Source organism: Lethenteron reissneri, chromosome 12, assembly GCF_015708825.2.
Source record: "Lethenteron reissneri isolate LAM-NWPU_2019-01 chromosome 12, ASM1570882v1, whole genome shotgun sequence".
Classification (NCBI taxonomy): domain Eukaryota; kingdom Metazoa; phylum Chordata; class Hyperoartia; order Petromyzontiformes; family Petromyzontidae; genus Lethenteron; species Lethenteron reissneri.
Genome location: NC_083790.1, coordinates 2452991 through 2480724, shown reverse-complemented (window position 1 = coordinate 2480724; position 27734 = coordinate 2452991). Strand labels below are relative to the sequence as shown.

The following is a 27734-nucleotide window of genomic DNA, read 5'->3' as shown; positions in this document are numbered from 1 at the left end:
TCTCACTTCTAAAACTGCAACAGGAGCCTCGTGATCGGGGAGACGTTTGACGTGGTTGTCGCGAGACGTGGACTCCGAGTCATTTCCCCCAACTGTCAGTTGCGGGTTTTTTTTTGCGTGACAACACGCGAGGGCATTCGAGGGACGTGTGCGATGTTTTATTCCTCTTTCATCCGTAATAGATTTTTTTTAAATCACCTATGACCTAATGACCTCTTGCCGAAGCTAAGCAGGTTTGACTCTGGATTGTGCTTGGATGGGCGACCACCGTGCACAAATAGGTTGTTGTAGGCGGATTCCTCTGCGTGGCCCAGCAGAGGTCAGTGCAGCAATATACGTAGTTGTCAAGGCCGTAGCCATGGAGTCAACATTGGGGGGGACCACATTTTCCAGGGGGTCTTGGGGTTCCCCTCCAGAAAAAATATGTAAATTTGAAAACTCATTTCCTGCCATCTTCTGCCTGAAATATTACAAAATTAACTAACACATGGGATGGACTTTTTTTTACAATAATGTCTGATAGTGTATTGTATTACATTGCTCTGTTTTTTTCTTTTTTACCTTTTCTTGTTTCATTGTATGTAATGGCAGAGATTAGGGATTAATAAAGTACAACCATAACCACAATCATATAAACAGAAATCTATTTTATAGCAATATATTGAGGGGGGGACATTTTGAGCATATTTGAATATTATAATTTCGACCTTGGGAGTTGTACTGGACCATGCACCCACGTCTACGCTGACCGGCGTGGTGTGGCCCAATGACCCCCCCCCCCCCCCGGTCGTTACGATTGATGGCAGCGGTAACAACATCACAGCCAGCGCCTATTTGTGGAAACCAAAAAGTGAGTTGAAACACGACGCAGCGTCATGAATCACAGGGACTCTGGAGGGACTTTGTATAAAAGTGAAAATAACAAAGTTCCGAAATAAATTAAATAATGAATCAATGTCATTTCGGAGCGCAATGCTCTACCTGGGCTGCCAAATGTGTCATCTGAGTTCACCATGAGTTTGTCTGACGTTTGTATGTACGTTGAACTTCTTTCACACCATACGTAGACAACCGTGCTTATCGGAGGTGTGGGAGTAGGAAAATAAACTAAACAGTTGTTTAGAAATGTGCTTTCAATCTAGATTTAAAAGTCCACAGCTCAAGTGATTTCCTATTATCGGAAGGAAGAGCTTTCCAGATAGCTGCGGAAGAGCATCTGAAAGAGCTCGATGTACTGACCGTCTTTTTGCTATACCAGCCAAAAGCCGCCGCTGCAAGTATGACCGGAGTTTGCGTGATGGTGGTTTATGTTCCTTTACGAGACCATAATTCCCCACTGTCTCTGTGCAGGGCAACTAAACTGGGTTCATGATCACTAAACGTTCATCTCCACAATCTACAGGTGAACGAGTCCACGGTCAGGCAGGCTCGTCTCACGTTTTACCCCACAGCGGTGATTGGGATGGCCAAGATTTGGGCTCGCGATTCAAGATTCAACAATTTATCTTTTGTCTAGTTTCTAAAGTCTCTTGGTTTTTTAAATTTTCTCCTCGTTCAAATTTCCACCCGTTGTTTGTGGATTTTTTTCTTTGCACCATTTCGCTGTATTTGTCACGTCCGCAAAAATATTGCATGAATGTGAGTGGTAGTGGGAGTGCCGACCAAAGCTGAGTTTAAAAAGAGAATGATGAATAGACTTGACAAGAACCTTTGTGAATGTTTAGGATGAAACCAGTTGTTTCAATGGTGTCCCTTTTCCTTGCACCAACTTGGTTACATTTCGTGCAGTCGTCTGCATGGCCTCTACTTGCCTCATGCGGTCACTTTCCTTCCCAGAGGTTCGGCGATGTTTCTTGTATCTTTAAGGTGTCAAAAGTGCAATTCACCTTATTCAAAAGGGCACTAAATGATCGTTAAACTTATCGTCGAGGTCTGTAAAATTGTTAATGTTTTTTAGGGTCTTTTTTGCATTTGGTACGCGGCATTCTTTTTAAAACTCGATCATCAGATTTAGTTGTCATTCGCTTGGAGAGTTTCTATCTCTAAGATAATTTAAGGAGTTAATTTTTGATGAGTGATATTTTACCATTTTCGTTGTGGTATCTATATTTGTTTATCTGATATTCCATCCCAGTTCTCCCTAAAAAAATAGACACAGTCTCTCTCGCCTCTTTCCATCCCAGATCTCCTTTAAAAAAAATAGAGACGCGGTCTCTCTCACCTCCTATGGTCGTGAATAAGATGCTCGCTTACTAGCTTGTTGCTATACGAAATCCTTTCTGATCACACTGAGCTGACATTTATCGGTGCATTGCATATGTAAAGCCATCAGCTGCGTATGTAAAATGGTCACCGTGGCTTCTCCCAGAAGGGTTAATGCACGTGTCAAGCGTTCTTGCGGTTTGCTTTTTCAATTCTGGCCAGTTTACCCCACGTGTGTGCGTATGCGTGTACACGTGTGTACATGTGGGAGCGGTTAGCGCCACGCTGCGCTACGAACGCGGCAAACCGAGTTCGATTCCCGCTCGCGGCCAAGACCGGTGACAATGATCTAAACCGGCCATGGGCCTCCCCTAGGTCGATTCAGCCTCAAATGAGTACCTGGTGTGGCGTCAAAAAAATCACCACTGGGGAGACAAAGTCGGCCGGGCGTGGTGCTGGCCACCCACCCCATCGTGTGCCGTTCTGGCCTTTATAGGTGCTCGCTAACAGCACTTGCCCCAACAGTCTGTTAAGGCTATACGGGGGATATTTGTCTTTGTACTGTACATGTGTGCGTATGTGGGTGGAGCGGTGGCCGTAGTGGTTAGTGCACCGCGTTACAATCCCGGTGGTCTTGAGTTGCGATTCCCGGCGAATATCTGAACTGGTCCTGGGCCTCCCCTAGACCGACTCAGCCTTAAATGAGTTACCGTGTGTAACACATCAGCGCTGGGAAGAGAAAGGCAGCCGGGCGTAGTGCTCGTCAAGTCAAAGCACCACCTCGTGACTTGCTGTCCTTCATAAGTGCTCGCTAAGCAGCACTTGCCCCGACAGATTATTGGAGGCTAGCGGGGAAGATCAAAGTCGTGGTGTGTGTACGTGTGGTTTTTTTTTCTGCACCTACTCCAGCTTGTAATTATTACTAAGGGGGGGGGGCAGTGTTGGTGACGAGACGAGGACGCTAAGTCCAAAGGTGCAAAGAACTCCCGAGGCAGCTTGGCAAATAAAAAAAACAATCACACGAATAACTCGTGGCGACATCCTCCGTTCATTTCCGAAGGAACGTTTCTGTTCCCATACGATAATCGTACGGAAACGTTGGTTCGTCAAGTCAGTTTGCCTACACACCCAGCAAAAACCTCTTTGACCACATTCAGAATCAGAATATTTATTCATTCTGGAGGAATCCGATTAGCTACGGAGCTCTGTGTCACAGATGTCCAGTCGGGGCACGGCATAAGAACGTTACAGCAACAAACAGTGCACAGACATGTTGGGAGTGCAAAGTATAAGAAAGGCCAACACATCACTCAAACACATTGAAATAAAACTAAACCACCCCCTATCCTACCAGGAAAAGCCCACTGAGGGATTAACCTATTTTTCCAGAAGCGACCTGCCCACAAGTGATAGCCGCTCAACAAAGTTGCCCATCACGTGGACACTTATAGCCCCACAAGAGCGCAAAAAAACCTCAACGCGTGTTTCTAAATGTGGATTTGGAGAGACTCTGGAGATCGTAGTGGGTGACACTTCAAGAATCTGTCCTTTCATCTTGGAGAGTTGTGGTGCCCCCATGCTGTGGCTGAGGATGTTACGGCAACCGATGGCATTGCAACGAATACCACCACTATTTTTTCGCCGCTCGAAACAATTCATTGGCGACGCTGCTAACGCGTGTTGGCAGTGCTTGTACAAGGATGCCTGTCAACCCATACTGTTTAACCGTGTTCTTGTATGGGCAAAACATTATTTGTTTGTCTGTTTGTTGTTTCTCCGTTGTGACGGGACTTTGTAGGTCTGAATTGGTCTGTAATAAGTTAGGCACTGTTAAGGGGTTGTTGACAGGTACGTACAAGCACCAACTAAATAACAACCAAAAAACCATAAACATATTCGTCAGTAACCCTTACAGCTTTAAAGGGAAAAAATATAAAATATGCTCTAAAAAACAAGAAAATATAAACTTTTTTAAAATTTTACCAGGTAAGGCCCACTGAGCGATACAGTTCTTTTTCAGAAGTGACCTGGCCACAAACGATGGCTCAGCGACGTGGCTTATCATTTGTACATTGATAGAAGCAACCAAACATCCTTAAACGCACGTTTCCAAACGTGGAGGGAAAAACCCGGAAGACCCGGAGAAAAATCTAAGCGGCCACAGGGAGACACACGCAAACTCCAAATATACAGCAGGCGTCAAAGTTGGGATCGAACCCACGACCTCCTGCATACCAGGCAAGGGAGTTAACATCTCAGCACCGCGGCGCCCGAATAGCAAGCAGACCATGGGGCCTGATGACATTGATTTTTAACAAATGAAATTCAGCACGTGTATAGTGCACTTGCTTGTTAGTCAATCTAGATTTGAAGCTTTTGTGACTGCAGGAATCCACACTCTTTGGTTCTTTCGGTAAAGTCACGTAGGTAGAAAATAAAATAAATCACGACGTTTCGGGCGCAAACCAAGCGTCCGTCATCAGGTGGGAAAGGTGGGAAAGCATGGTCTGCTGCTGAGGCAGCAGATCTGATGACGGACGCTTGTGTTGCGCCCGAGACGTCGTGATTTGTTAGTCAATGTTACAGCAATCGATGCATTGTTGCACACTGAAGCTCAATAACTACAGATCATCGTCGTCAGCCACGATCAGTACTGCTGGATTGGGCTGTGGAGCTGTGCTGTGTTTGTTGCGTGACATTGTTGAGCGATGTCGTTGTGTTGTTGCGCGCACTGTGCCTCAACGTGTCTTTGTAACCCGCATCTCGGATGGTCATCCCTTGAGTCCGACGTAAGTTTATAGGTCCTGTGTGAGTCTATGGGTCTCTGTGTGAGTCTATGGATCTCTGTGTGAGTCTATGGGTCTCTGTGTGAGTCTATGAGTCCTGTGTGAGTCTATGGGTCTCTGTGTGAGTCTATGGGTCCTGTGTGAGTCTATGAGTCCTGTGTGAGTCTATGGATATCTGTGTGAGTCTATGGGTCTCTGTGTGAGTCTATGGGTCCTGTGTGAGTCTATGAGTCCTGTGTGAGTCTATGGGTCTCTGTGTGAGTCTATGGGTCTCTGTGTGAGTCTATGGGTCTCTGTGTGGGTCTATGGGTCTCTGTGTGAGTCTATGGGTCTCTGTGTGAGTCTATGGGTCTCTGTGTGAGTCTATGGGTCCTGTGTGAGTCGATGGGTCCTGTGTGAGTCTATGGATCTCTGTGTGAGTCTATGGATCTCTGTGTGGGTCTTTGGGTTCTGTGTGAGTCGATGGGTCCTGTGTGAGTCGATGGGTCTCTGTGTAACTCAATGGGTCCTGTGTAAGTCGATGGGTCTTGTGTAAGTCTATGGATCTCTGTGTGAGTCCATGGGTCCTGTGTGAGTCTATGGGTCTCTGTGTGAGTCTATGGATCTCTGTGTGAGTCTATGGATCTCTGTATAAGTCTATGGGTCCTGTGTGAGTCGATGGGTCCCTGTGTGAGTCTATGGGTCCAGTGTGAGTCTATGGGTTCTGTGTGAGTCTATGTGTCTCTGTGTAACTCAATGGGTCCTGTGTGAGTCTATGTGTCTCTGTGTAAGTCAATGGGTTTCTGTGTGAGCCAATGTGTCTCTGTATGAGTCAATGGGTCCTGTGTGATTCTATGGATCTCTGTGTGAGTATATGGGTCTCTGTGTGAGTCTATGGGTCTTGTGTGAGTCTATGGGTCCTGTGTGAGTCTATGGGTCTCTGTGTGAGTCTATGGGTCTCTGTGTGATTCTATGGATCTCTGTGTGAGTATATGGGTCTCTGTGTGAGTCTATGGGTCCTGTGTGAGTCTATGGGTCCTGTGTGAGTCTATGGATCTCTGTGTGAGTATATGGGTCTCTGTGTGAGTCTATGGGTCTCTATGTGAGTCTATGTGTCTCCGTGTGAGTCTACGGGTCTCTGTGTGAGTCTATAGTTCCTATGTAGGTATATGGGCCCTGTGTGAGTGTACGGACGACTCTCTGCCTGCAGTGAGTACGACTTGGATGAAGAAGATGACATTTACGACTTGCCGGGCGACGAGGAGTGCGACGAGCTGTATGAGGACATCATGAAGTCGGAGGTGATGAGGCCGATCCTTCCGGTAAGGGCAGCAGAGTGCTGACTTCTCCTGACATCATCATCGTCATCGCCCCATGTACCATGGCTGAGCACTGTTGGCTTTGTACGGTGCTAAAGAAGTTCAAGGAACATACATATTTGGCAAAGTTTCCCTAATAAATGTGTGGGTTCATGTGTTCGTTTATGGGTCCATTGTAAGACTATGGGGTCTGATGTAAGTCTATGGGCCCAGTGTTTTTATATGGGTCCGATGTAAATATGTGGGTCCAGTTTAAGAACATTCTAAATTGAAAAATAGTTTCTTTAGAACTGATTTTTGTATTTAGTTTGTTGTCCTTCCCCCGCACCTCCGATTAGCATAGCTAGCTACGTACGGTGCAAAGAAAGTTCAATATGCATGCATACTGTACATACTGTGTAAGTCTACGGGTACAATTTTATTCAATGGGTCTACGAGTCATTTTTTGACCTATTGATTCAACGTCTACGAGCCCAACTTTAAACGCTTACGCCACTGACAACGGAGAACGTTTCCGTAAGGCGTTAATTCCAGTCCAGAAAACGAATTAAAAGGAAACGTCTTTGAGACTCAATGAGGCTATCCCAAAGAATAAACAAATCATTGTATGAATGCATGCATAGATGACATTACGGGATTCATATAAATCTCTGTCAACGGAGAGGAAATAGCGCAGCGGGGGGGGGGGGGGGGGGGTGCGGGAATCTCTCGCGTTGACGTTCCCCGCTCGCGCGTGTAGCCAGGCCAGATGAGGGACGAGGACCGGAGGAACTGCTGCCTGAACGAAATCAGCGAGACGGAGCGGCGCTACACGGACACGCTGGAGACCATCGAGAAGGTGAGCGATGGCGTTCGCCCACCGACACCGCACCGTGCGCTCGCCGCATCACGCACGCTCCGCGCTCCATGCCGCGGGGTAGGGGACCGGTTTCCATACTTCTCACTCTACAAGCGGTACTTTATCCCGTGCCTGTGCGTAATTTCACGTAGAGTACAATGGTAAGCGCACGGTGCTACGAACCCGAGTTCAGAATCAGAATCTTAATTTATCCTGGAGGAATCCGATGAGCCTATGAAGCGCTTTTTCACAGGTGTCCAGGAGTTCGATTTCCGATCACGGCCAACATCAGCGACGGTTATCTGAGTCGTTCCTGAGCCTCCCCTAAGCCACCCACCCCGTCGTGTGCCGTGTCGGCCTTCATAGGTGCTACTCACTTACAGCACTTGCCCCTACAGTCTGTTAAGGCTAGGGGGATCTTCGTCTTATGCATTATTTTGTTCGACCGGTGAACACTCGCTCGTGCTCCGGTACCTGCATTCAACGGGTGACTTGTCCCACGGCTCAATCAGCCATCGAGTCTTTACCGCACCTCCGATTAACACGGTCGGCCACGTGCGGTGGGCAAGAAGTTGAACACGCGTACATACGTTACCATGCACTCTCTCCCCGATGCAGCACTTCATGCAGCCGCTGAAGAGATTGCTCACGAGCAAGGATATCGATGCCATCTTCAGCAACATGGAGGTAGGAAGGCATGGTCTCTTTTGCGTGCATTCATTCGGTCACCATTCATTCGTTCGCCGGCAGATGGGGCGTTCCGTGCGCACGAACGCGGCGTTCCCACGACACGTAGGAGATGAGATGCGAGCCGCGCCGGCCTGTTCCTAGGACGGCCCGGCGCCGTTTCGTTCCTCCTCAACGGTCGCGCGGCCCCGTTGGTAACGAGCGGCCGTGGGAACGCGGCATGCGCAAAACCCGTCCCGACGACGGGAAACCGATTGTCTGGCTTTCGGCAGGAGCTGCTGAGGCTGCACCGGTCGTTCTGCACCGAAATTCAGCACAACATCTTGCAGCGCGGAGGACAGAACCTGCACCAGATCTTCATCAACTACAAGGAGAAGTACGTGGGCGGGGAGACATCGGGACACGCGACTCTCAACCCCCACCCACCTACATCCTGTTCCCGTACTTTCGAGATAATTGGAATTTCATTTTTCAATTACATCGAAGGCTGAAGCTGGGGGTGTGTCTCATAGTCCGATTCGTGGCTTGAAACTTGACACCTGACCACGTAGATCAGAGTCTGATCTTCGTGGCCCACACGCCACTCGGTCTACACGCCACTCCACCCACACGCCACTCCACCCACACGTCACTCAACCCACACTCCACCCACACGCCACTCCACCCACACGTCACTCAACCCACACTCCACCCACACGCCACTCCACCCACACGCCACTCCACCCTCACGCCACTCCACCCACACGCCACTCCACCCACACGTTACTCAACCCACACTCCACCCTCACGCCACTCCACCCACACGCCACTCCACCCACACGTTACTCAACCCACACTCCACCCACACGCCACTCCACCCACACGCCACTCCACCCTCACGCCACTCCACCCACACGCCACTCCACCCTCACACCACTCCACCCACACTCCACCCACACGCCACTCCACCCTCACGCCACTCCACCCACACGCCACTCCACCCACGCGCCACTCAACCCACACGCCACTCAACCCACACGCCACTCCACCCACACTCCACCCACACGCCACTCCACCCACACGCCACTCCACCCACACGCCACTCCACCCACACGCCACTCAACCCACACGCCACTCCACCCACACGCCACTCCACCCTCACGCCACTCCACCCACACTCCACCCACACGCCACTCCACCCACGCGTCACTCCACCCACACGCCACTCCACCCACACTCCACCCACACGCCACTCCACCCACACGCCACTCCACCCACACGCCACTCCACCCACACGCCACTCCACCCACGCGCCACTCCACCCACGCGCCACTCCACCCACACTCCACTCCACCCACACGCCACTCCACCCACGCGCCACTCCACCCACACGCCATTCCACCCACACGCCACTCCACCCACACGCCACTCCACCCACGCGTCACTCCACCCACACACCACTCCACCCACACTCCACCCACACGCCACTCCACCCACACGCCACTCCACCCACACGCCACTCCACCCACACGCCACTCCACCCACGCGCCACTCCACCCACACTCCACTCCACCCACACGCCACTCCACCCACGCGCCACTCCACCCACACGCCACTCCACCCACGCGCCACTCCACCCACGCGCCACTCCACCCACACTCCACTCCACCCACACGCCACTCCACCCACACTCCACCCACACTCCACCCACGCGCCACTCCACCCACACGCCACTCCACCCACACGCCACTCCACCCACACGCTACTCCACCCACACGCCACTCCACCCACACTCCACTCCACCCACACGCCACTCCACCCACACTCCACCCACACGCTACTCCACCCACGCGCCACTCCACCCACACGCCACTCAACCCACACGCTACTCCACCCACACTCCACCCACACGCCACTCCACCCACACTCCACCCACACGCCACTCCACCCACGCGCCACTCCACCCACACGCCACACCACCCACACTCCACTCCACCCACACTCCACCCACGCGCCACTCCACCCACACGCCACTCCACCCACACTCCACCCACACGCCACTCCACCCACACGCCACTCGGCCCACGTGCCACAGAGGCGATGTGCTACACAGTCTCCATGCCGGTCGGTCTACGCAGGCTGTCGCAAGCTCATTCCTGAGTCGGGTCTTCAAATTAGTTGCTCGTTCTATAGGCCACTCAGCTTTCGCATCACCGATCTCTGACATCCTTTGCGGCTATCAGAAGAGTCTAACTAATGAACGATGATGACGATGGAGCCAGCTGACCGCCCCGTAACCCCTGTGGTGTGTGGTTCTCGGCGTGCGCGTCGCGTGCCGCTCGCTCCACGCTCCTTCCCCTCCTCCTGTTCCCCCCGCTCCGTCCCAGGTTTGTCCTCTACGGCCTCTACTGCAGCAAGATGACGGACGCATCGGCGTACATAGACACGCTGACTGCCCGGGAGGAATACCGCCAAAAGATAGAGGTAAGATCCGGGGCGAGCCCACAAGTTTCTTCTTTGGCGCATATTGTGCGCAATCGTATGTAACGCGTGCGCACGGAGAGGTGATCGCTAAATGTTTCCGAGTATGCATGTTGTATGTGTCTATGTTGAACTTCTGTTACATTGTACGTAGCCAACTGTGCTCATGGGAGATGGGGGAAGGGGAACCGGGGATGTTACCCGGTGTCACCCGGTGTCACTGGGGGCAGCAAGTCCCCTTGGGTGGACGACTTCTCCACCGCATAACCCTCCTTTAGCTGCCACTCCGTTGTTCGTCTCGACCGCCGGCCATCGTCCCCACTGACAACGTGCATTGCCCAAACCCAGTAGGAAAAACTACGTGAGGCCGAGGGTCACCCTCGATGGAAGGCCTCGCCTAGCCGCTATCCTAAGCCGACGCCAACCACTGTCCCGTGACTTAAGAGCGTTCCTGGCGTCGGATCGAGCGGCTGGGCTCAGAATCAGGGTCCTTCTCGTTCCGCGGTCACGCAAGTCAACGGAGACGTTTGGACGGTGACTTCTCGACCAAACGTCTCCCGGCTCTCCAAACAACCACCCAAGCCCAACTCTACAGGGTGGTTTGGGACGCGAACCTCCTCCGTATTTTATTAACCGCGGAGCAAGCGACCGAGCGCCGGATCGGGGGCGTCACCACGGCCTAGTTTCGAACCATGGACCCTCGCTCCGGTTGCGGGGGTTTTATGCGTACCGACCACAGGGCCGCACGAGCGACCGCTCGGCCCGCGCGTGGCCCGCGTGCGCTCCATTCCGTCGCGAACTATTCTCCCTTTCCTCGTCACGCGTGTCAGGAGTGCAGCCACCGCGCGAACCAAGGCCGCCACTCGCTCCGGGACCTGCTCGTGTTCCCCATGCAGCGTGTGCTCAAGTACCCGCTGCTGCTCAAGGTAGGGATCGTGACGGGGCCCCACGGAAGCCCCTCTGGTCGATCGAAACGCACACGCGGCGTGACAAGCACGTGTATTCACATTCATAATGATAATGCTCGATACGGAATGCGCACAGTTTTAGTTCACTGTCAGAGAGAGAGAGAACTATAAAAGCAAGGGGGAAGGAAGACAGAAACCGGTACCAACTATTGCCCAAGCTCTGTGGTTTTATATTTGGACCTTTTGGCCAACTCCGTGAACGAGTGTGGCATGCACGCGGGATGGAAACAGGAGTGCCTGGAGAAACCCCACGCACGCTACGATGGGTGATGCTCAGCCCCCGTACGGATGGATTACAGATGGTAATTAACCCACTTGCTGTGCTGTCGTACCTTGGCGGGCCAGGGGATGGCGACCGCAACGCGCACGAGTCGGGAGGTAGTTTGACAAAATGTGTGTGTGTGTAATCCACCAATCCTCGCGACCTCCACAGTGCTGGGCTGCAGGCGTGCGCCACCAACACCCGGTACTAGGGGTGGAGCGGAAACGCAATTAGATCGGTCGATTCAAATCCATTCTCAAGATCGCTAATATTTATGCAATTTGTTTGCTAACGTGGTGAATTAGCGGCGTAACGGAGCATCTCTTGATGTAATATCGATTCCTAATCTCACGATACATTCGATGCGAACATCCAATCAGCGTCTCTCCAGTGATCGTCCTCTTACAATATGCAAATGTTAACACATTTAGCAGGATGTAGCGATGCGTCAATGAGTATCAGTTCCTCTGGCTCTACACAGGGGATCTTTGTCGTGTAGATTTAGTCGCCAGTCTCACATGGAGGCTGTGTCCCCGTGTGAGCAAGGCGCGTCACGGTGGCGAGACGTTAACTACCCCGTCCTGGTATACAGAAGGGTCGTGGGTTCGATCCCGACTCTGACGCCTGTATATTTGCACAATCTCCCCGTAGTTGCATGGATTATTCTCCGGGTCCTCCAGTTTGCTCCTCCGCATTTAGACTCAAGAACATGCGTTTAGGGTATTTGGCTACAATATCATTTACACGTGATAAGCCACTTGCTTGAGCTATCATTTGTGTTGGCCAGGTCGCTGGCTCAGTGGGCCTTACCTGGTAAAATAAAAAAAAATATGTGAGACTCTCAGTCACCGTGTGTGAGCTCGGCTCTGCACATCTCACGGTCGCTTTGCTCCGTGCAGGAGCTGCTCACCTTCACGACGAACGCAACGGAACGGGAGAACCTCAAGAGAGCCCTCGATGCCATGAAGGTCAGAATTGCACACAGCGCATCAACATCGACAAACAACAACAAACAACAACAACAAAAGACTATGACCGCAATGTGGGGTCACTCGTGGAAGATTTATTCAGCCTCAAATGAGAGACTCGCTGCGATGTGTAAAATATCGCCACTAGGGAAACAAAAGTGGCCGGGCGTGGTGCTGGCCACCCACCCCTTCGAGTGCCGCGCCGGCCTTCATAGGTGCTACTCGCTAAAAGCGTTTGCCCCAAGATTCTGTTAGAGGCTATACGGGGGATCTTTGTCTTGTTCGAGTGAGCGAGTGAGTTGTTGGGGCGGTGCTTTAACACGGCGTGGATGAGACAAAACAGTCAGCCTGGTGGCCCTTAATCCTGGGCCAAAGACTCAAGAAGTCACACTCTTGTTAATAATTGGAGTTATTATTAATATAATTCTTATTTTTTTTTAAGAGCAGAGGTAAAACACCGCTTGGATGGATCTCTGACCTTTCCTGCTGCCCTTGAGTTGACACGGCCAGTTCGCTGACCGTGCAATCGGTGGTCAGGATGTTGGGGCTTTTTCTGCTAACGTCTAATCAACATAACTGTTGCCCTTCCGACCCCTCCACCATGACCACCGCCACCACTACCACCGCTACTACCACCGCCACCGCTACCTCCACCACCGCTACCACCACCACCACCACCGCCACCACCGCTACTACCACCGCCACCGCTACCTCCACCACCGCTACCACCACCACCACCACCGCCACCACTACCACCGCTACTACCACCGCCACCGCTACTACCACCGCCACCGCTACCTCCACCACCGCTACCACCACCACCACCGCCACCACCGCCACCACTACCACCACGACCACCGCTACCTCCACCACTGCCACCACCACCACCGCCACCAATGCCGCCACCACCACTACCACCACCGCCACCGCCACCACCGCCACCGCCACCACTGCCACCGCCACCACCACCGTGTTCCTGTGCAGGACGTGGGGCAGTATGTGAACGAGGTGAAACGCGACATGGAGACCCTTAAGACCATAACCAAGATGCAGAACTCCATCGAAAATCTGGTAGGAGGCGTCGGCGTTCACCGTTGTGATTCCCGCATTTTTTGAAAACCGTTCGTGAATAACCACAACCCGTCTCAGCCTCACCTTGACTCAAGAAATCATTAAACATTTGTAATCTCTCCATGGCCTTGCGTCCACCTTACCTCGGCTGTCTCATCTCTTTCCATGCCCCCTCCTCTTGTCCTCGTCGTTCCCATTCTTCTCTCTCTCTGTCTCCCTCTCTCCGTTCCTCCTTTTCCCTCCTTGCACCCCTCCACTGGAATCAACTTCCCCTGTACGTTGAGCAACACTGCTCATAGACTCAACATTGCCCATAGAATCAACACTGCCCATAGACTCAACACTGCTCATAAACTCAACACTGCTCATAGACTCAACACTGCCCATAGACTCAACACTGCCCATAACCTCAACATTACCCATAAGGACTCAACACTGCCCTCATAGACTCAACACTGCCCATAGACTCAACACTGCCCATAGACTCAACACTGCCCATAGACTCAACACTGCCCATAGACTCAACATTACCCATAGACTCAACACTGCCCATAGACTCAACACTACCCATAGACTCAACACTGCCCATAGACTCAACACTGCCCATAGACTCAACACTACCATAGACTCAACATACCCATAGACTCAACACTGCCCATAGACTCAACACTGCCCATAGACTCAACACTACCATAGATCAACACTGCCCATAGACTCAACACTGCCCATAGACTCAACACTGCCATAGACTCAACACTACCCATAGACTCAACACTGCCCATAGACTCAACACTACCATAGACTCAACACTGCCCATAGACTCAACACTGCCCATAGACTCAACACTACCATAGACATACCATAGACTCAACACTGCCCATAGACTCAACACTGCCCATAGACTCAACACTGCCCATAGACTCAACACTACCCATAGACTCAACACTGCCCATAGACTCAACACTGCCCATAGACTCAACACTGCCCATAGACTCAACACTGCCCATAGACTCAACACTGCCATAGACTCAACACTGCCCATAGACTCAACACTGCCCATAGACTCAACACTGCCATAGACTCAACATGCCCATAGACTCAACACTGCCCATAGACTCAACATGCCATAGACTCAACACTGCCCATAGACTCAACACTGCCCATAGACTCAACACTGCCCATAGACTAACAACCCATAGACTCAACACTGCCCATAGACTCAACACTGCCCATAGACTCAACATACCCATAGACTCAACACTGCCCATAGACTCAACACTGCCCATAGACTCAACACTGCCCATAGACTCAACACTGCCATAGACTCAACATACCCATAGACTCAACACTGCCCATAGACTCAACAACCATAGACTCAACACTACCCATAGACTCAACACTGCCCATAGACTCAACACTGCCCATAGACTCAACACTGTCATAGACTCAACACTGCCATAGACTCAACACTACCCATAGACTCAACACTACCCATAGACTCAACACTGCCCATAGACTCAACACTGCCCATAGATCAACACTGCCCATAGACTCAACATACCATAGACTCAACACTACCCATAGACTCAACACTGCCCATAGACTCAACACTGCCCATAGACTCAACACTGCCCATAGACTCAACACTACCCATAGACTCAACATACCCATAGACTCAACACTGCCCATAGACTCAACACTGCCCATAGACTCAACACTGCCCATAGACTCAACACTGCCATAGACTCAACATACCCATAGACTCAACACTACCATAGACTCAACACTGCCCATAGACTCAACACTGCCCATAGATCAACACTGCCCATAGACTCAACACCATAGACTCAACACTACCCATAGACTCAACACTGCCCATAGACTCAACACTGCCCATAGACTCAACACTGCCATAGACTCAACTACCCATAGACTCAACACCCATAGACTCAACACTGCCCATAGACTCAACACTGCTCATAGACTCAACATTACCCATAGACTCAACACTGCTCATAGACTCAACATTACCCATAGACTCAACACTGCCCATAGACTCAACACTGCCCATAGACTCAACACTGCTCATAGACTCAACATTACCCATAGACTCAACACTGCTCATAGACTCAACATTACCCATAGACTCAACACTGCCCATAGACTCAACACTGCCCATAGACTCAACACTGCCCATAGACTCAACATTACCCATAGACTCAACACTGCTCATAGACTCAACATTACCCATAGACTCAACACTGCTCATAGACTCAACATTACCCATAGACTCAACACTGCCCATAGACTCAACACTGCCCATAGACTCAACACTGCCCATAGACTCAACACTACCCATAGACTCAACACTGCCCATAGACTCAACACTGCCCATAGACTCAACACTGCCCATAGACTCAACACTACCCATAGACTCAACACTGCCCATAGACTCAACACTGCCCATAGACTCAACACTGCCCATAGACTCAACACTGCCCATAGACTCAACACTGCTCCGTTCCTCTCTCAAAGCCACACTTCTTCATCGCCCATTCCCATCCTCTTCCCTCGCCCCTCCACTCCTTCCCGTCCCTCCCCTGCTGCCCTTTCGTAGCCCCTATGCACCTTCTATCGCGGTCACTCATTCCTCATCCCTGCCATCTTAATCATTCTTTTATCATACTGATTTTTTATTTTTTTACTGCGCTAAGGACCTTGAAGCAAAGGCCTCTCTATATAAAAAAAGATAAAATGTATCAGCTCAGTGTGCTGTTTGTGACGTTCATTTGCTGCCCCGCTGGTGACAAAGGTCCAGGGGCATGAGTGGGCGCCGATCGTTGCCCTCGCCGCGTGCAGCGTCCGCCGAGCTTGCGTGCGACTCTTAGCACCGTGGAGAATTCTGTGAATTGGCGATTGGATTTGTATTTGTATTTTTATTTTTGGTCCGTCACCTGCATTTGGGCCGAGCGTTGCATGTCCGCAGCGGCACGAGCGATTTTTTTGTCACCGGTTGACACGCACGTGGCCGTGTATGGCAACCGTGTTGCTGTACTGCCCCGAGTGTTTAGGGTGGGCTTTTGCCTCCTGACCCGAGGGCAACCCGGCAGCATTTGTCTAACGGGCTATAACCCTGCTGATGAGATCCAGAGAAGTGGAAATCAGTCCGGGTTTGTTTGCCGCGTAAACAAATTCTGCCAGAACACGTTGGTCGAAAAAAGACCAATCGGCTCTTGAGCCTTACAAGTTCGTTCTCTGTTAGTGAAAGAAACCCTTGGCGGACACTGGCGCGTGGAATTGCTATTGGTGGTTGGGTGTTGTGGTGGCAGTGGGTGGTGGTGGTGGCGGTGGATGGTGGTGGTTGGATGGGTTGTGGTGGTGGTGGGGTGTTGGTATTGCGGGTGCTCTGCTAAAGCCATTTGAAATCCACGTTCGGTCCCTCCGTGAGCCAGGCGTCTCCCCACCCGTGCTTCAGTGGGGACACACACGGCTCATCGCCGTGCGTGTGCGTTTGTGTCTCGATGGCAGAACCAGGCACTGTCCATGTACGGGCGACCCAAGATCGACGACGAACTGAAGGTGTTGTCGGTAACGGAGCGTCGGAGCAAGCAAGACCGGTGAGTCTGCGCAACGACAGAAACCTTCGAGCGACGCGATTCTCGCACTTGTCACGGCGCGAGTTCAAATACCAGCCGGAAGTCAACTCAGACCTTCGCTCCTCTGAGATCGATAATAAAACAAGAGTCCAGCTTCGTGAGAGGTCAGCAGCAGTTCTTGTCACTTCTGCCGTGGTAATGTTTGGAATTGGCACCCGATGGCTCGGGGCTTTGGAAAGGTAAACAATCGCCTCTCACCTCCAGCTGGAGGCCTTTGTAGACGAAGGTTTATTTCGATTACAAACTCACGATTATTACATTCCACCGCACTGGTCAGCCCGGGTTGGTCAAAGACCAGCTCGTTGTGACAGGTTCTAACACTTTGATGCATAATGTACAACCCTCTGTCACTGCCCTGCTGGCTGAAGGCCTCCCACATTCCGCCACGGATGGTCGCTTGACCATCTTTCACCAACGCATGTGGATTGATGAAGGGAGAGTACGAGAGCGGTTAAGGATACTGCTCGCAACTCGTGTTGGCCACGACCGGGGAATCAAACTCAGCGCGCCGGGGGGGGGGGGGGGGGGGTGGTTCACATCTCCGTGCCACTAGCCCGCTGCGCCGCCGCTCCCATCCCCGTCGACGACACGTCAATATCTGAGTCGTGAACGGCGTCATCAACGTTGTCGCCATCCCCCCCTCGCCCCTCCCGCGCGCAGCAACATCTTCCTGTTCGATCTCGCCGTCATCATCTGCAAGCGGCGAGGGGACACGTTCGAGATGAAGGAGATCCTGGACCTGAAGGAGTATAAGGTGACGGACGACCCCACTCCCAACAAGGATAACAAAAAGGTAAAACGCGCCCGCCCGCCCGTGCGCGTGCGACGCCACGGGCGGTGACCTCTCGACCTCGGCGTGGGCTGAGCCCCGTAGAGCCAGAATCAGAGTGAGAATGTTCGTTCATACGGCAGGAATCCGATGAGCTATGAAGCTCGTTTTTCACCGATGTCCAGTAAATGAGCCGCCGTGGTCTCCCCCGTGCGCCGGGGGAGCTTCTGCAGGAACGCAATTGAGTTGGTGAGCCATGCTGGCGAGTTGTTAACTACCTCGCCTGGTACACAGGAGGTCGTGGGTTCGATCCGAACCCTGACGCCTGCTGCTGTATATTTGGACGTAAATGTGTCGTTAAACCCGACACCACCTGACACAGCCAATTAGTAAAGATTATCACGTAAACAAAACGTACCAATTAGTTACTACTTTTAGCAAACCGGGGGTCTTGCAACATTTACAATTTAAGTACGATGTTTCGATGGTGATTACAACCAGCTTCATCAGGCGATAGCCATAAGTGTTAAGAAATGTTCCTGTTTCGGCCTTAAATAGGCCATTAAAGGTGATGTCATAACTGTGGGAAGACCAGAGGAGGATGAATGTAGTCACATAAGTTACAATGGATCATGTTAACCTGAGAATATGGCCGAACCTTGTATTGGTTGGGTGATTCCCAGTTAATCAACATGCACAATGTATGTACAACTACGTTGTTCTAAGAGTATGCAGAGAATATGCAGAACCTATTATTGGCTGCTCGGTGACTCGCTGCTACTACCGGGAACCTCACCAGCGCTCCGTTACCCCCTGCCGCACCCCCTCAGTGGTCGTTTGGCTTCTTCCTGGCTCACCTGCATGGCCAGAACGGGTTCCAGTTCCACTGCAAGACCGTGGAGCAGAAGAAGAAGTGGATGGAGCAGTTCGAGATGGCGCAGTGAGTGGCTCGCACGGGGGTGGATGGGGTGGGTGGGTTTGGCTCCCGTGGTTTCACGGTGCCGTCACGTTTCCACTGCGGTCTCGGTGTACATGTCCTGCGAGTCAGAGCTGTAACGTAATACACTTAACTAACTCGCCTGGTATACAGGAGGTCGTGGGCTCGTGGGTTCGATCCCGACCCTCACGCCCGCTGTTGTATATTTGGAGTTTGCGTGTCTCCTCGTGGTCGTGTGGATTTTGCTACAGGGTCCACCGGTTTTTCCCTCCACATTTAGCGATGCGCATTGAGAGTGTTTGTCTGCCGTACATTTACAGAGCCACTCCGTTGAGCTGTCATTTGCGGCCAGGTAAGGTCACTTCTGAATAAGAGTTACATAGCTCAGTGGGCGTTACCTGGTAAATAATACAAATATATATATTTTTTAAAGTACAAATACCCTTTTGGTGTTCATAAAAGCGTTTACGTTTACCCGCGTCTCGAGACGCTGCACAAACGTGGTGACGCACAAATTGAGACGATTCTAATAATCCATTCGAGGTGCCACTGTAATTCGTGATAGCTCAACAACTCAAAAGACATTTAATTCAAGATTCTTGGAGAGGCCTTGAGGAGGCCTGTGGCGAGGCCTCGGTTGGATACCAAGAATGGGTTGACCATGGGGGATGATGATGATGGTGATGATGATGCTGTTAAACTATTGCCATTTGCAAACACGTGCTCAAAAAGCACGCTTCACCTTCTACAATACATTTTTTCGGCAGATCAAACATCAAGCCGGAGAAATGGAATGGGCAGAACCACGAGTTTGAGATGCACACGTTCGACCGCTGCACTGAGTGCCGCTCCTGCCACATGCTGCTGAGGTGGGGGGGGGGCACGTGGGGCCACTGGGGGGAGGGGGACACGGGGGGCAACTGGAGGGGGGCACAGGGGGGCACTGGGGGTAGGGGTACATGGGGGGGGGGCACTGGGGGGTAGGGGGCAATGGGGGTAGGAGGACACGGGGGGCACTGTGTGGGGGGGGGGGGGGCACTGGGTGGGGGGGGATTTTCCCACGATGCATCGTAGCTTTTGGCCATTGTACATTTTGAGTTTGCTCAACCATTCATTCTGTTGATGATGCCATTCGCTGTAATGAAGATGCTCGTGATGATTGGTTGTGGTGATGATGATGATGTACGCCATGCGTGGTGCGACGTGCAGGGGAGTGTTCTTCCAGGGCTACCATTGCCTGCGCTGCGGGGCGAGTGCCCACAAGGAGTGCCTGGGGAACATGGATGCCTGCCGCCAACCGCGGCTCACAGGTGAGACCCCCGTAACTCCAAATCGCAAATCCTATTTAACGCCTTCCAGCCGCGGTTGCGAGCGTCAATGCCTTAGCCGTGTCCCTCCGTCCGCCTGTCCGTCCTCATTTGTGTTGTTTCTCGTGCGTTTTGTCTCACCGTGTGTACGGTTCTGTTCCCTCCCTTCGCCGAAGTGGAACATTGACGGACAACTTGCATGAAACCGTGATTAATAATTTCTCACGAACCCACGCACTCGATCTTTGTGGACGAATCGATGCGTCGTTACGTACCTCGTGGACTTTATATGATGCCAGAAGTCACGAAACCTCTATACGTTCAGCTGTAGGTGAATAATCTCTGTGATTTTTCCTTGCAGATTCACCTCTCAACACAATGGACAAGGTATGTATGAGTTATATTCTGTTCCAGGGATGACTGATATGGTTTACGTACACGATCATCGTCACACTGCAATTTAATTGTATATTTTTTACGCTTGTTTGACACTTGTTCTGATTATAACTCAAGAATCAAATGTAGCACAAGAATGAGACGATTTCACACGAAGGCTTTCGAGACCAATGTTACGATTCATAATACCTTTTTTTAATTCAGTTCGGGTAGGTATAATGTGTGTCGTAAACCCTCCTCCACCCGACAGCCAAACAACAAAGTTGTCAGTTGGACAAATGTGCCAATTGACTACGACTTCAGCATCACCAGTGCAATCCACGCAGTATTTAACCTACTGGGTACAACGTTTTGCTGGTAGTTAAGAGCCGGCGTCATCAGGCGGCTGCCGGAATTGCCCGGCAGTTCCACGACGATCATATAAATCACAAGGATGAGCAATTCACCGAAAGTCTGCCCAAACAAATCCCCTTTCCCGGTGAGAACGACCCTCGCTGCTGAGTTTCGCTGAGAAAGAAGTGATCATCGTCCCATCTTGCCCTCCCGTTTTCAGAATTTCAACGGACCCAGGAGCGCCGCTGCCAGCCCCATCCCAGACTTGGGTGAGCATCAACTTCTAGATTTGAAGCTTTCATGACTGCAAGGATTCATACTCTTAGTTCCTTCGGTAAAGTCACGTAGGTAAAAAATGAATTTAAAATGAATAAAAATAAAACAATAAAATCACGACGTTTCGGAGGCAACACAAGTCTCCGTCATGCAGCAAATCTGGCTGTGACGGTCCCACCTGATGACGGAGACTTGTGTTGCCTCCGAAACGTCGTGATTTTATTGTTTTATTTGTATTAATTTGAATTTAATTTTTTACCTACGTGACTTTACCGAAAAAACTAAGAGTATGAGCATCAACTTCACGCAGAGAAAGAGAGCGGGGGGAGGGAGCTGGGGAAGGTGTTGGCATAGAGGGGTGTCGGCAGAGGGGTTCGGAGGCAGTTATGTCCAGGCCTCCGTTCCGAGTGGTGAATGAGCGGCGAGTGATCCGCGCGTGTGGCCCGCGACGATGCCGTGTGCGCCTGCCAGGTCTGCCCAAGATGTCGGCGATCAGCGGCTACTTTGGGATCCCGTCTCCCCCGGCCGCATATCTTCCCGCACTCACGTTCGAGAAGAACGAAATCATCGAGCTCATGAGAGGAGACCCCAAGTCCAACTGGTGGCAGGTGACGTGGAGAGCACACTGTCCCCAGCCTCGCCGCTCCATCTCCTCCTCGGTGGCGTCAGTGTACCGGAATAACAAATCAAACAAGAGGTTTACATAACCAAGAATATGAATCCCTGCAGTCACGAAATCTTTAAATCGAAATAGGTTTACACTCTTATCTACGTAAGATTACGTTTGGGCCACCCTGGTGTGCATGTCATGCGGGCAAAAATTCGTCCTAATTGGTTAAATATCGTGTGGTTTTTTTCCTTCCACATTTAGAAACATGCATTTAGATTACTTGGCTGCTGTAAATTTCCACACGTGATACGCCACTTCCTTGAGCAATCATTTGTGGCCAGGTCGCTTCGGAAAAAAAGAGTTATATAGTTCAGTGGGCCTTACCTGGTTACATTTAAAATAGTTTCGTTTATAGTTTCTTAGATTGCACTCAAGTGTCTATGAATTTGGTTCCACCCTAAACTCTTCCTCCTTGCCCTTTCCTCACCACTCCTTCACCGCACTGCTCACCCTCCCGACCCGGCGCGCTTCCTCCCATACCTTCCCGCTGTGGTTTCCTCTAACCCGAGCGTCCTCCTGCTCCACCGCAGTCCTCGCCACGTCCGCGTCGATCACGACGGAGACGAAATGCAGTGCTTAGCAAACCCTGGGTGTTGTGTCTCGTGTAGTTTGTGTGAATTTTATTGCGTGTGGCACTTGCCCCAAAAGTTATGTTGAGCCTATACGGGACATCTTTGTCGTTGTGTGTTTACATAAGACAAAGGCTCCCCGTGTAGCCTTAACATACTGTTGGAGCAAGTGCTATGGCGAATATTGGGGAGCGATGGTGTAGCGGTTAGCGCGCTGTGCTACGAACCCGGCAACCAAAGTTCGATTCCCGCTCACGGCCAACATCAGTGATGATTATTTGAAACGGTCCTGGGCCTCTCCTAGGTCGACTTAGCCTCAAATGAGTACCTGGTGCAGTGCATAAAAAAAACATCTCCACTGGGGAGACAAAGGCGGCCAGGCGTGGTGCTGGCCACCCACCCCCTCGTGTGCCGTGCCGGCCTTCATTGGTGCTCGCTGACATCACTTGTCCCAACAGTCTGTTAAGGCTATACGGGGGATCTTTGTCTTTGGTGTGCATGGGTGTGCTCATGTCTGTGTGGGGGTGTGTGTGTGGGTGGGGGGATGTGTGTGTGTGGGGGTGTGTGTGTGGGGGGGATGTGTGTGTGTGGGGGTGTGTGGTGTACGTAGGTGTGTTTCCTAATGTCTGTGTGTGTGTGTTTTCTCTTGGGTTGCTGCAGGGTCGCAGTGTGGTTTCTGGGAAGGTTGGGTATTTCCCTTGCACCTTTGTGGAGCCAGTGCGGGTAAGTGCGCCACGGGTTTCTTTCTTACTTTTTTTGCAATCTTTTCGTATTTTTTGTTTTCACGTCTTTCTGCCACCCGCTATCGTGCCTACGATTAGCTACGCGCCGCGCGAAAGAAGTTCAACATACTTACATAACATCTCTCGCGCCAACCCAAGGCGATGGCCAATGACAACGCTGTCGTACTATTTGTAACATCATTATGGCAATGCACACGTCTGGACGAGAACGTGACAGGCACTTCATTTAGATACGTTCCAGATTTCGGAGTAAAAAAAAAACCCCGTCCTTTTCACCGTCATGCGAGTAACATTGCGGTAAGTTGCGGAGGAATGGGATAGTGCTGCCACCTACTGCAAGAGAAAGGGATTTCAGAGGCAGCTCTGTAATATCCGCTTCCGTGGTCCATTCTCTTAACATGAAGGGATCCGAATGCATACTTTGTCTCATGATGACTTAACACAATGGGGACAAACATATTTTTACCCAAATAAAAAACGCCGCCTTAATAACAGACACGTTTCTAATACGCTGTTGAAGCACCAATTCCTCTTCAGAAAGCAGAAATATCGACACGCATTATCAAACTCGACACTGCGGTGCCTCAGAAAGTCACTGGGCGTTGACCATAGCCCAGCGGTAGCGCATTTGCCGCTTGTTTCAAAGATTCACGGTTCGAATCCATCGGCCTCCCCGGTTATTACTGCGGCGGTGTGTATGAACCTTCGTAGTAGTAGTAATAATACTACAATGCGCCGTCTGCTTCAGAGTGGACGTTCAAAATCCCCTGTTGGCGTTCGGAAAAGGAGGCCGTCATGTGCCAGGGTCAGGGTGCAAATTTGCCAAATTCATTCTTCTCAGCTGGGATTACACGTTGCAAACATCACCCACACCCCCCCCCCCCCCTCCTGACAAATAATTCCACAGGTCTCTTGAGTTCTCACCTGGTTAAACAACATTAAATTCAAACTTTCAAAAAAGTTGACATGAACAGTTTTGATTTGAAATGTGAACACTTTTATTATGTTCACATATTTTTCTCATGCGCCTTAGCAACTTACCGATTGAATATACGTAGATCTGTCCATCATCAAAACGAACAAAAAGACACACACACACGCATATATACACACACACGCATGCACAGGTCAGCTCAGTCCAGAGGAGATCAGATGAGAACCATCGAGTTTATAGCCCAATGGCACGTTGTACATGTTCGTAAACGCCACTTTTCGTCAGGTTTTTGGTCAAAACGGGCCGACGTTTTTATACTAGCAATTGGGGGGGGGGGGGGTGGTCACGAAGGGGATGTTTTAACGGCCATTTTGTCAATAATCCACTCCAAATGGGTGTGGTGCAGCGCCCATCTCCATTAGTGACCCTGAGTTGGTACTTAACATTCCACATACCTATGACAGGGACAAAGTCCAACTTTGCACCACGTGGGCCACGACGATTCCATGCACCGACATGAATAACATTTATCTTTTTTTATAAAGCACGTGGCCATGTTATCGCCTGCTCGGTGAGATTTACAAATGCAAAATCACCGCGGATGTGAGGTTGTGGCTATGGCCGGTGACCTTTGCTCGCTGCCGGCGATGTTGGCCACGGCGGTGGTGGCCAACGTTTTCCGGTCCGGATGCCGAATGTTGGTTCGTCCTCACCCCGTGGCAGAAACGCCGCTGTGGTCGTGGTCCGTAGCGCGGTTCGTTCGATAAAACGTAGCGCAAGGGGAAAAAAAAGCAAGCGCCGTTTACAGAACTTTGGTCAAAACAACGGTAGCAGGGCAATTACACAAATTTGACAACCGCTCCACCCCAGTAAGCATTTCAAAATCACCCGAATAATGCGTGCGCACGCACGGCAACATTTGCCAGCCAGATTTGATGAAGCTGATGAAGCTAGTTGTAATTACTGGCGAAACGTCGTACGCAGATTGCAAATGTTGTGGCTTGGCTCTGCAACACACCGGTGTGCTGTACTAGTAACGAATTGTCCACTTTCTTTTTACTAGTTGGCTGTGTCGGGTGGTGACACATATTCATCGATTTAAAGCTTTCGTGACTGCAGGGATTCATCTTCTTGGTTTTTTCGGTAAAGTCACATAGAAGGGAAATAATAAAATAATAAAAATAAAACATAATAAAATACAATTCTCACGACGTTTCGGCCACGTGGCCGAAACGTGGCCGAAACGTGGCCGATGTGGCCGAAACGTCGTGAGAATTGTATTTTATTATGTTTTATTATTTTATTATTTCCCTTCTACGTGACTTTACCGAAAGAACCAAGAAGACACATATTTACGCGATCGAACCCAAAAAAACTCTATCATGGATGATATTGGTCGCGAAAGCCTGCGAGCTAAACTAAGTATTTGGCTGCTATACATTACCACATGATAAGCCACTTCACTGATCTATCATTTGTGGCCAGGTCGCTTCTGAAAAATTGCTTTATAGCTCAGTGGGCCTTACCTGGTACAAATACAACATAGTTTAGTTTTTAGTTTCCGAGATCTGATGAGGACAAGTGCATCCTGGGTAATTTGGGCAAAGGCTTGGAAGAGAAGCACCACTGAGAATGTGGTGAAGCAAGACCACCTTCAATTGACGTAATATATTATTTCAGGCTGAGCAGCTGAGTAATAGCTAATTGTATGCCTGGTGTATGACACATACAGGTAACTGATCCGTAATATTTGTTGTCTTCTGTCCTTTATTTCCTGTGAAGCCAAAGAAAGTAGAAAACCACGACTATGGCGGATACCCATGGTGAGCAGATGATTATGTTTCCGTTACTTATTTGAAAAGGATGGTGTTGATGACTGTCTAATATATGTTGCTAATGCAGCGATGATGATGATGATGATCAGTGACGATGATAATTATGATAACACCGGCCAGGCGGCATGAGCGGGTGGCGGGCAGTCGGATGGCCGTGACGTAAAATCCTGGTTTGGGGTTGACTCAGCCCATTATCACTTGAGGGTCGATACAATAGGTACCACGGTGTGGGGCAAGTCAACAGTGGTTGTTGCCCCGTGGATACACTCTCCCCCGCCACAGGGAAGTGTAATGTCCAGCTCTAACTCGGGGGCCCGTGAACGGGAGTCGAACACCGCCTCCGCGACGCTCATTCATATGTACGGTGCGAAAGAAGTTCAACGAACACACGTGCACTTGCGCGGGAACTCGCTCTGACTCGACAATGACAACGCTCGGCTCCGGGGGGCAGGTTCGCGGAGGTGCTGGAGAGGAGCGCGGCGGGGGACATCCTCATGAGCTGTCCGCATGGGACCTACCTGGTGCGCGGTCGCGTCAGGGACCAGCGCGAGTACGCCATCAGCATCCGGTACGCTTCTCCCCCCCCGCCCTGCCCCCCACCCCAGTGCCGGCAAAGACGCAGCCACGCCAGACACTTGTGTTCCCAGCACTCGACGGCAGTATCGTCGTCATCATCGCCATTGTCATCATCGTCGTCGTCATTGTCATCATTGTCGTCGTCATTGTCATCATTGTCGTCATCGTCATCATCATTGTCTTCATCATCGTCATCATCGTCATCATCATCCGTGATTTTCGGGTGAGATTGTGTTGCGATCAGGCCAAATTATTGTCATGTAACCGCCCAACACAGCCACACAAATTCAATTGTCGCGCGGTGTATACAAGCATTTAACAACGCGTTAAATACTATAGTTTGAGACCACTCAGCGACGATGATTTGAAGGACAATTCTCAAAACGCAATCAAGCTATTTTTAGATGCAAAATGTTCGCTTGAAACTGCATCAAGCATTCTCTCAGGTCATCTGAGGTTGCTGCCAAGATATATTGGCCGGATCAGTACGTGCCCTAACTGAAATAACTTGCGGTAAAGCCCAAAAACACATCGAGGTGATTTGGTAACTTCTCCTGCTGCTGACAAAAGCGTTCAGCCGCCCTGGGTCTCTTTTCGCCAAATGGGAATTTCCCCGTGCGGAGGTTTCTCCCGCGAGTGAAATTCGCGCTTCGCCTGTGTCTGTGCTTTCCCAGGCACAACGAGGAGGTGAAGCACATCAAGATAGTGGCCAAGGAAGGAAAGTTCCACATTACCGAGACCAAGCGCTTCAAGAGCCTCGTGGTGAGTCTCAGCCCCTGCTGGGAGCCGCCAACCGCGACGTTTGACTTCGACAGGTCGCGACGCTGAACCCCCTCTCACCCCAACCCCGGGACGGTGACGCTCGTTGCAGAGGTTTCGCGGTTCGAATTCCAGCGACCGACCCGGTGTGTGTGTAGCTTAACGGTGCTACGTGCCGTCTGCTTTACATCGCAGCCGATGTTAAATAGCCGTTTGCAAAGGCGGCCATTGTTTGCTGCCGTCACGGTCCAAAATTAGCAAAATGTTCCGCAAATTACTCAATTGGGTTGTGGCAGGACCCTCCTGAAAAAAAGTGTCATGAGACTCGGCGAGGCTTTCCTGGGCAAACAATAATAATGGGAATGATGCAACGGTTTATTTTCCTTTTTTATTATTGCTATTAATGCAACAATTGGGCAATATCCGTCCATCTC

At 50.9% G+C, this 27734-nt stretch overlaps 1 protein-coding gene across 1 annotated transcript in view; it reads left to right on the top strand.

The window, feature by feature from the left end:
• Window positions 1–27734, top strand: part of LOC133341747 (guanine nucleotide exchange factor VAV3-like) — a 53699-nt gene that overhangs the window by 16523 nt on the left and 9442 nt on the right. The window contains exons 6-25 of the mRNA XM_061550421.1: window positions 6178–6289; window positions 7026–7124; window positions 7743–7811; window positions 8084–8187; window positions 10178–10274; window positions 11102–11197; window positions 12401–12469; window positions 13454–13540; window positions 17069–17157; window positions 17857–17989; window positions 18796–18905; window positions 19670–19771; window positions 20112–20212; window positions 20571–20596; window positions 21159–21207; window positions 21686–21822; window positions 23114–23176; window positions 25913–25953; window positions 26417–26533; window positions 27216–27303. Of these exons, the coding sequence (XP_061406405.1) occupies window positions 6178–6289; window positions 7026–7124; window positions 7743–7811; window positions 8084–8187; window positions 10178–10274; window positions 11102–11197; window positions 12401–12469; window positions 13454–13540; window positions 17069–17157; window positions 17857–17989; window positions 18796–18905; window positions 19670–19771; window positions 20112–20212; window positions 20571–20596; window positions 21159–21207; window positions 21686–21822; window positions 23114–23176; window positions 25913–25953; window positions 26417–26533; window positions 27216–27303 (1789 nt within the window). The remainder of the gene's footprint in view (window positions 1–6177; window positions 6290–7025; window positions 7125–7742; window positions 7812–8083; window positions 8188–10177; window positions 10275–11101; window positions 11198–12400; window positions 12470–13453; window positions 13541–17068; window positions 17158–17856; window positions 17990–18795; window positions 18906–19669; window positions 19772–20111; window positions 20213–20570; window positions 20597–21158; window positions 21208–21685; window positions 21823–23113; window positions 23177–25912; window positions 25954–26416; window positions 26534–27215; window positions 27304–27734) is intronic.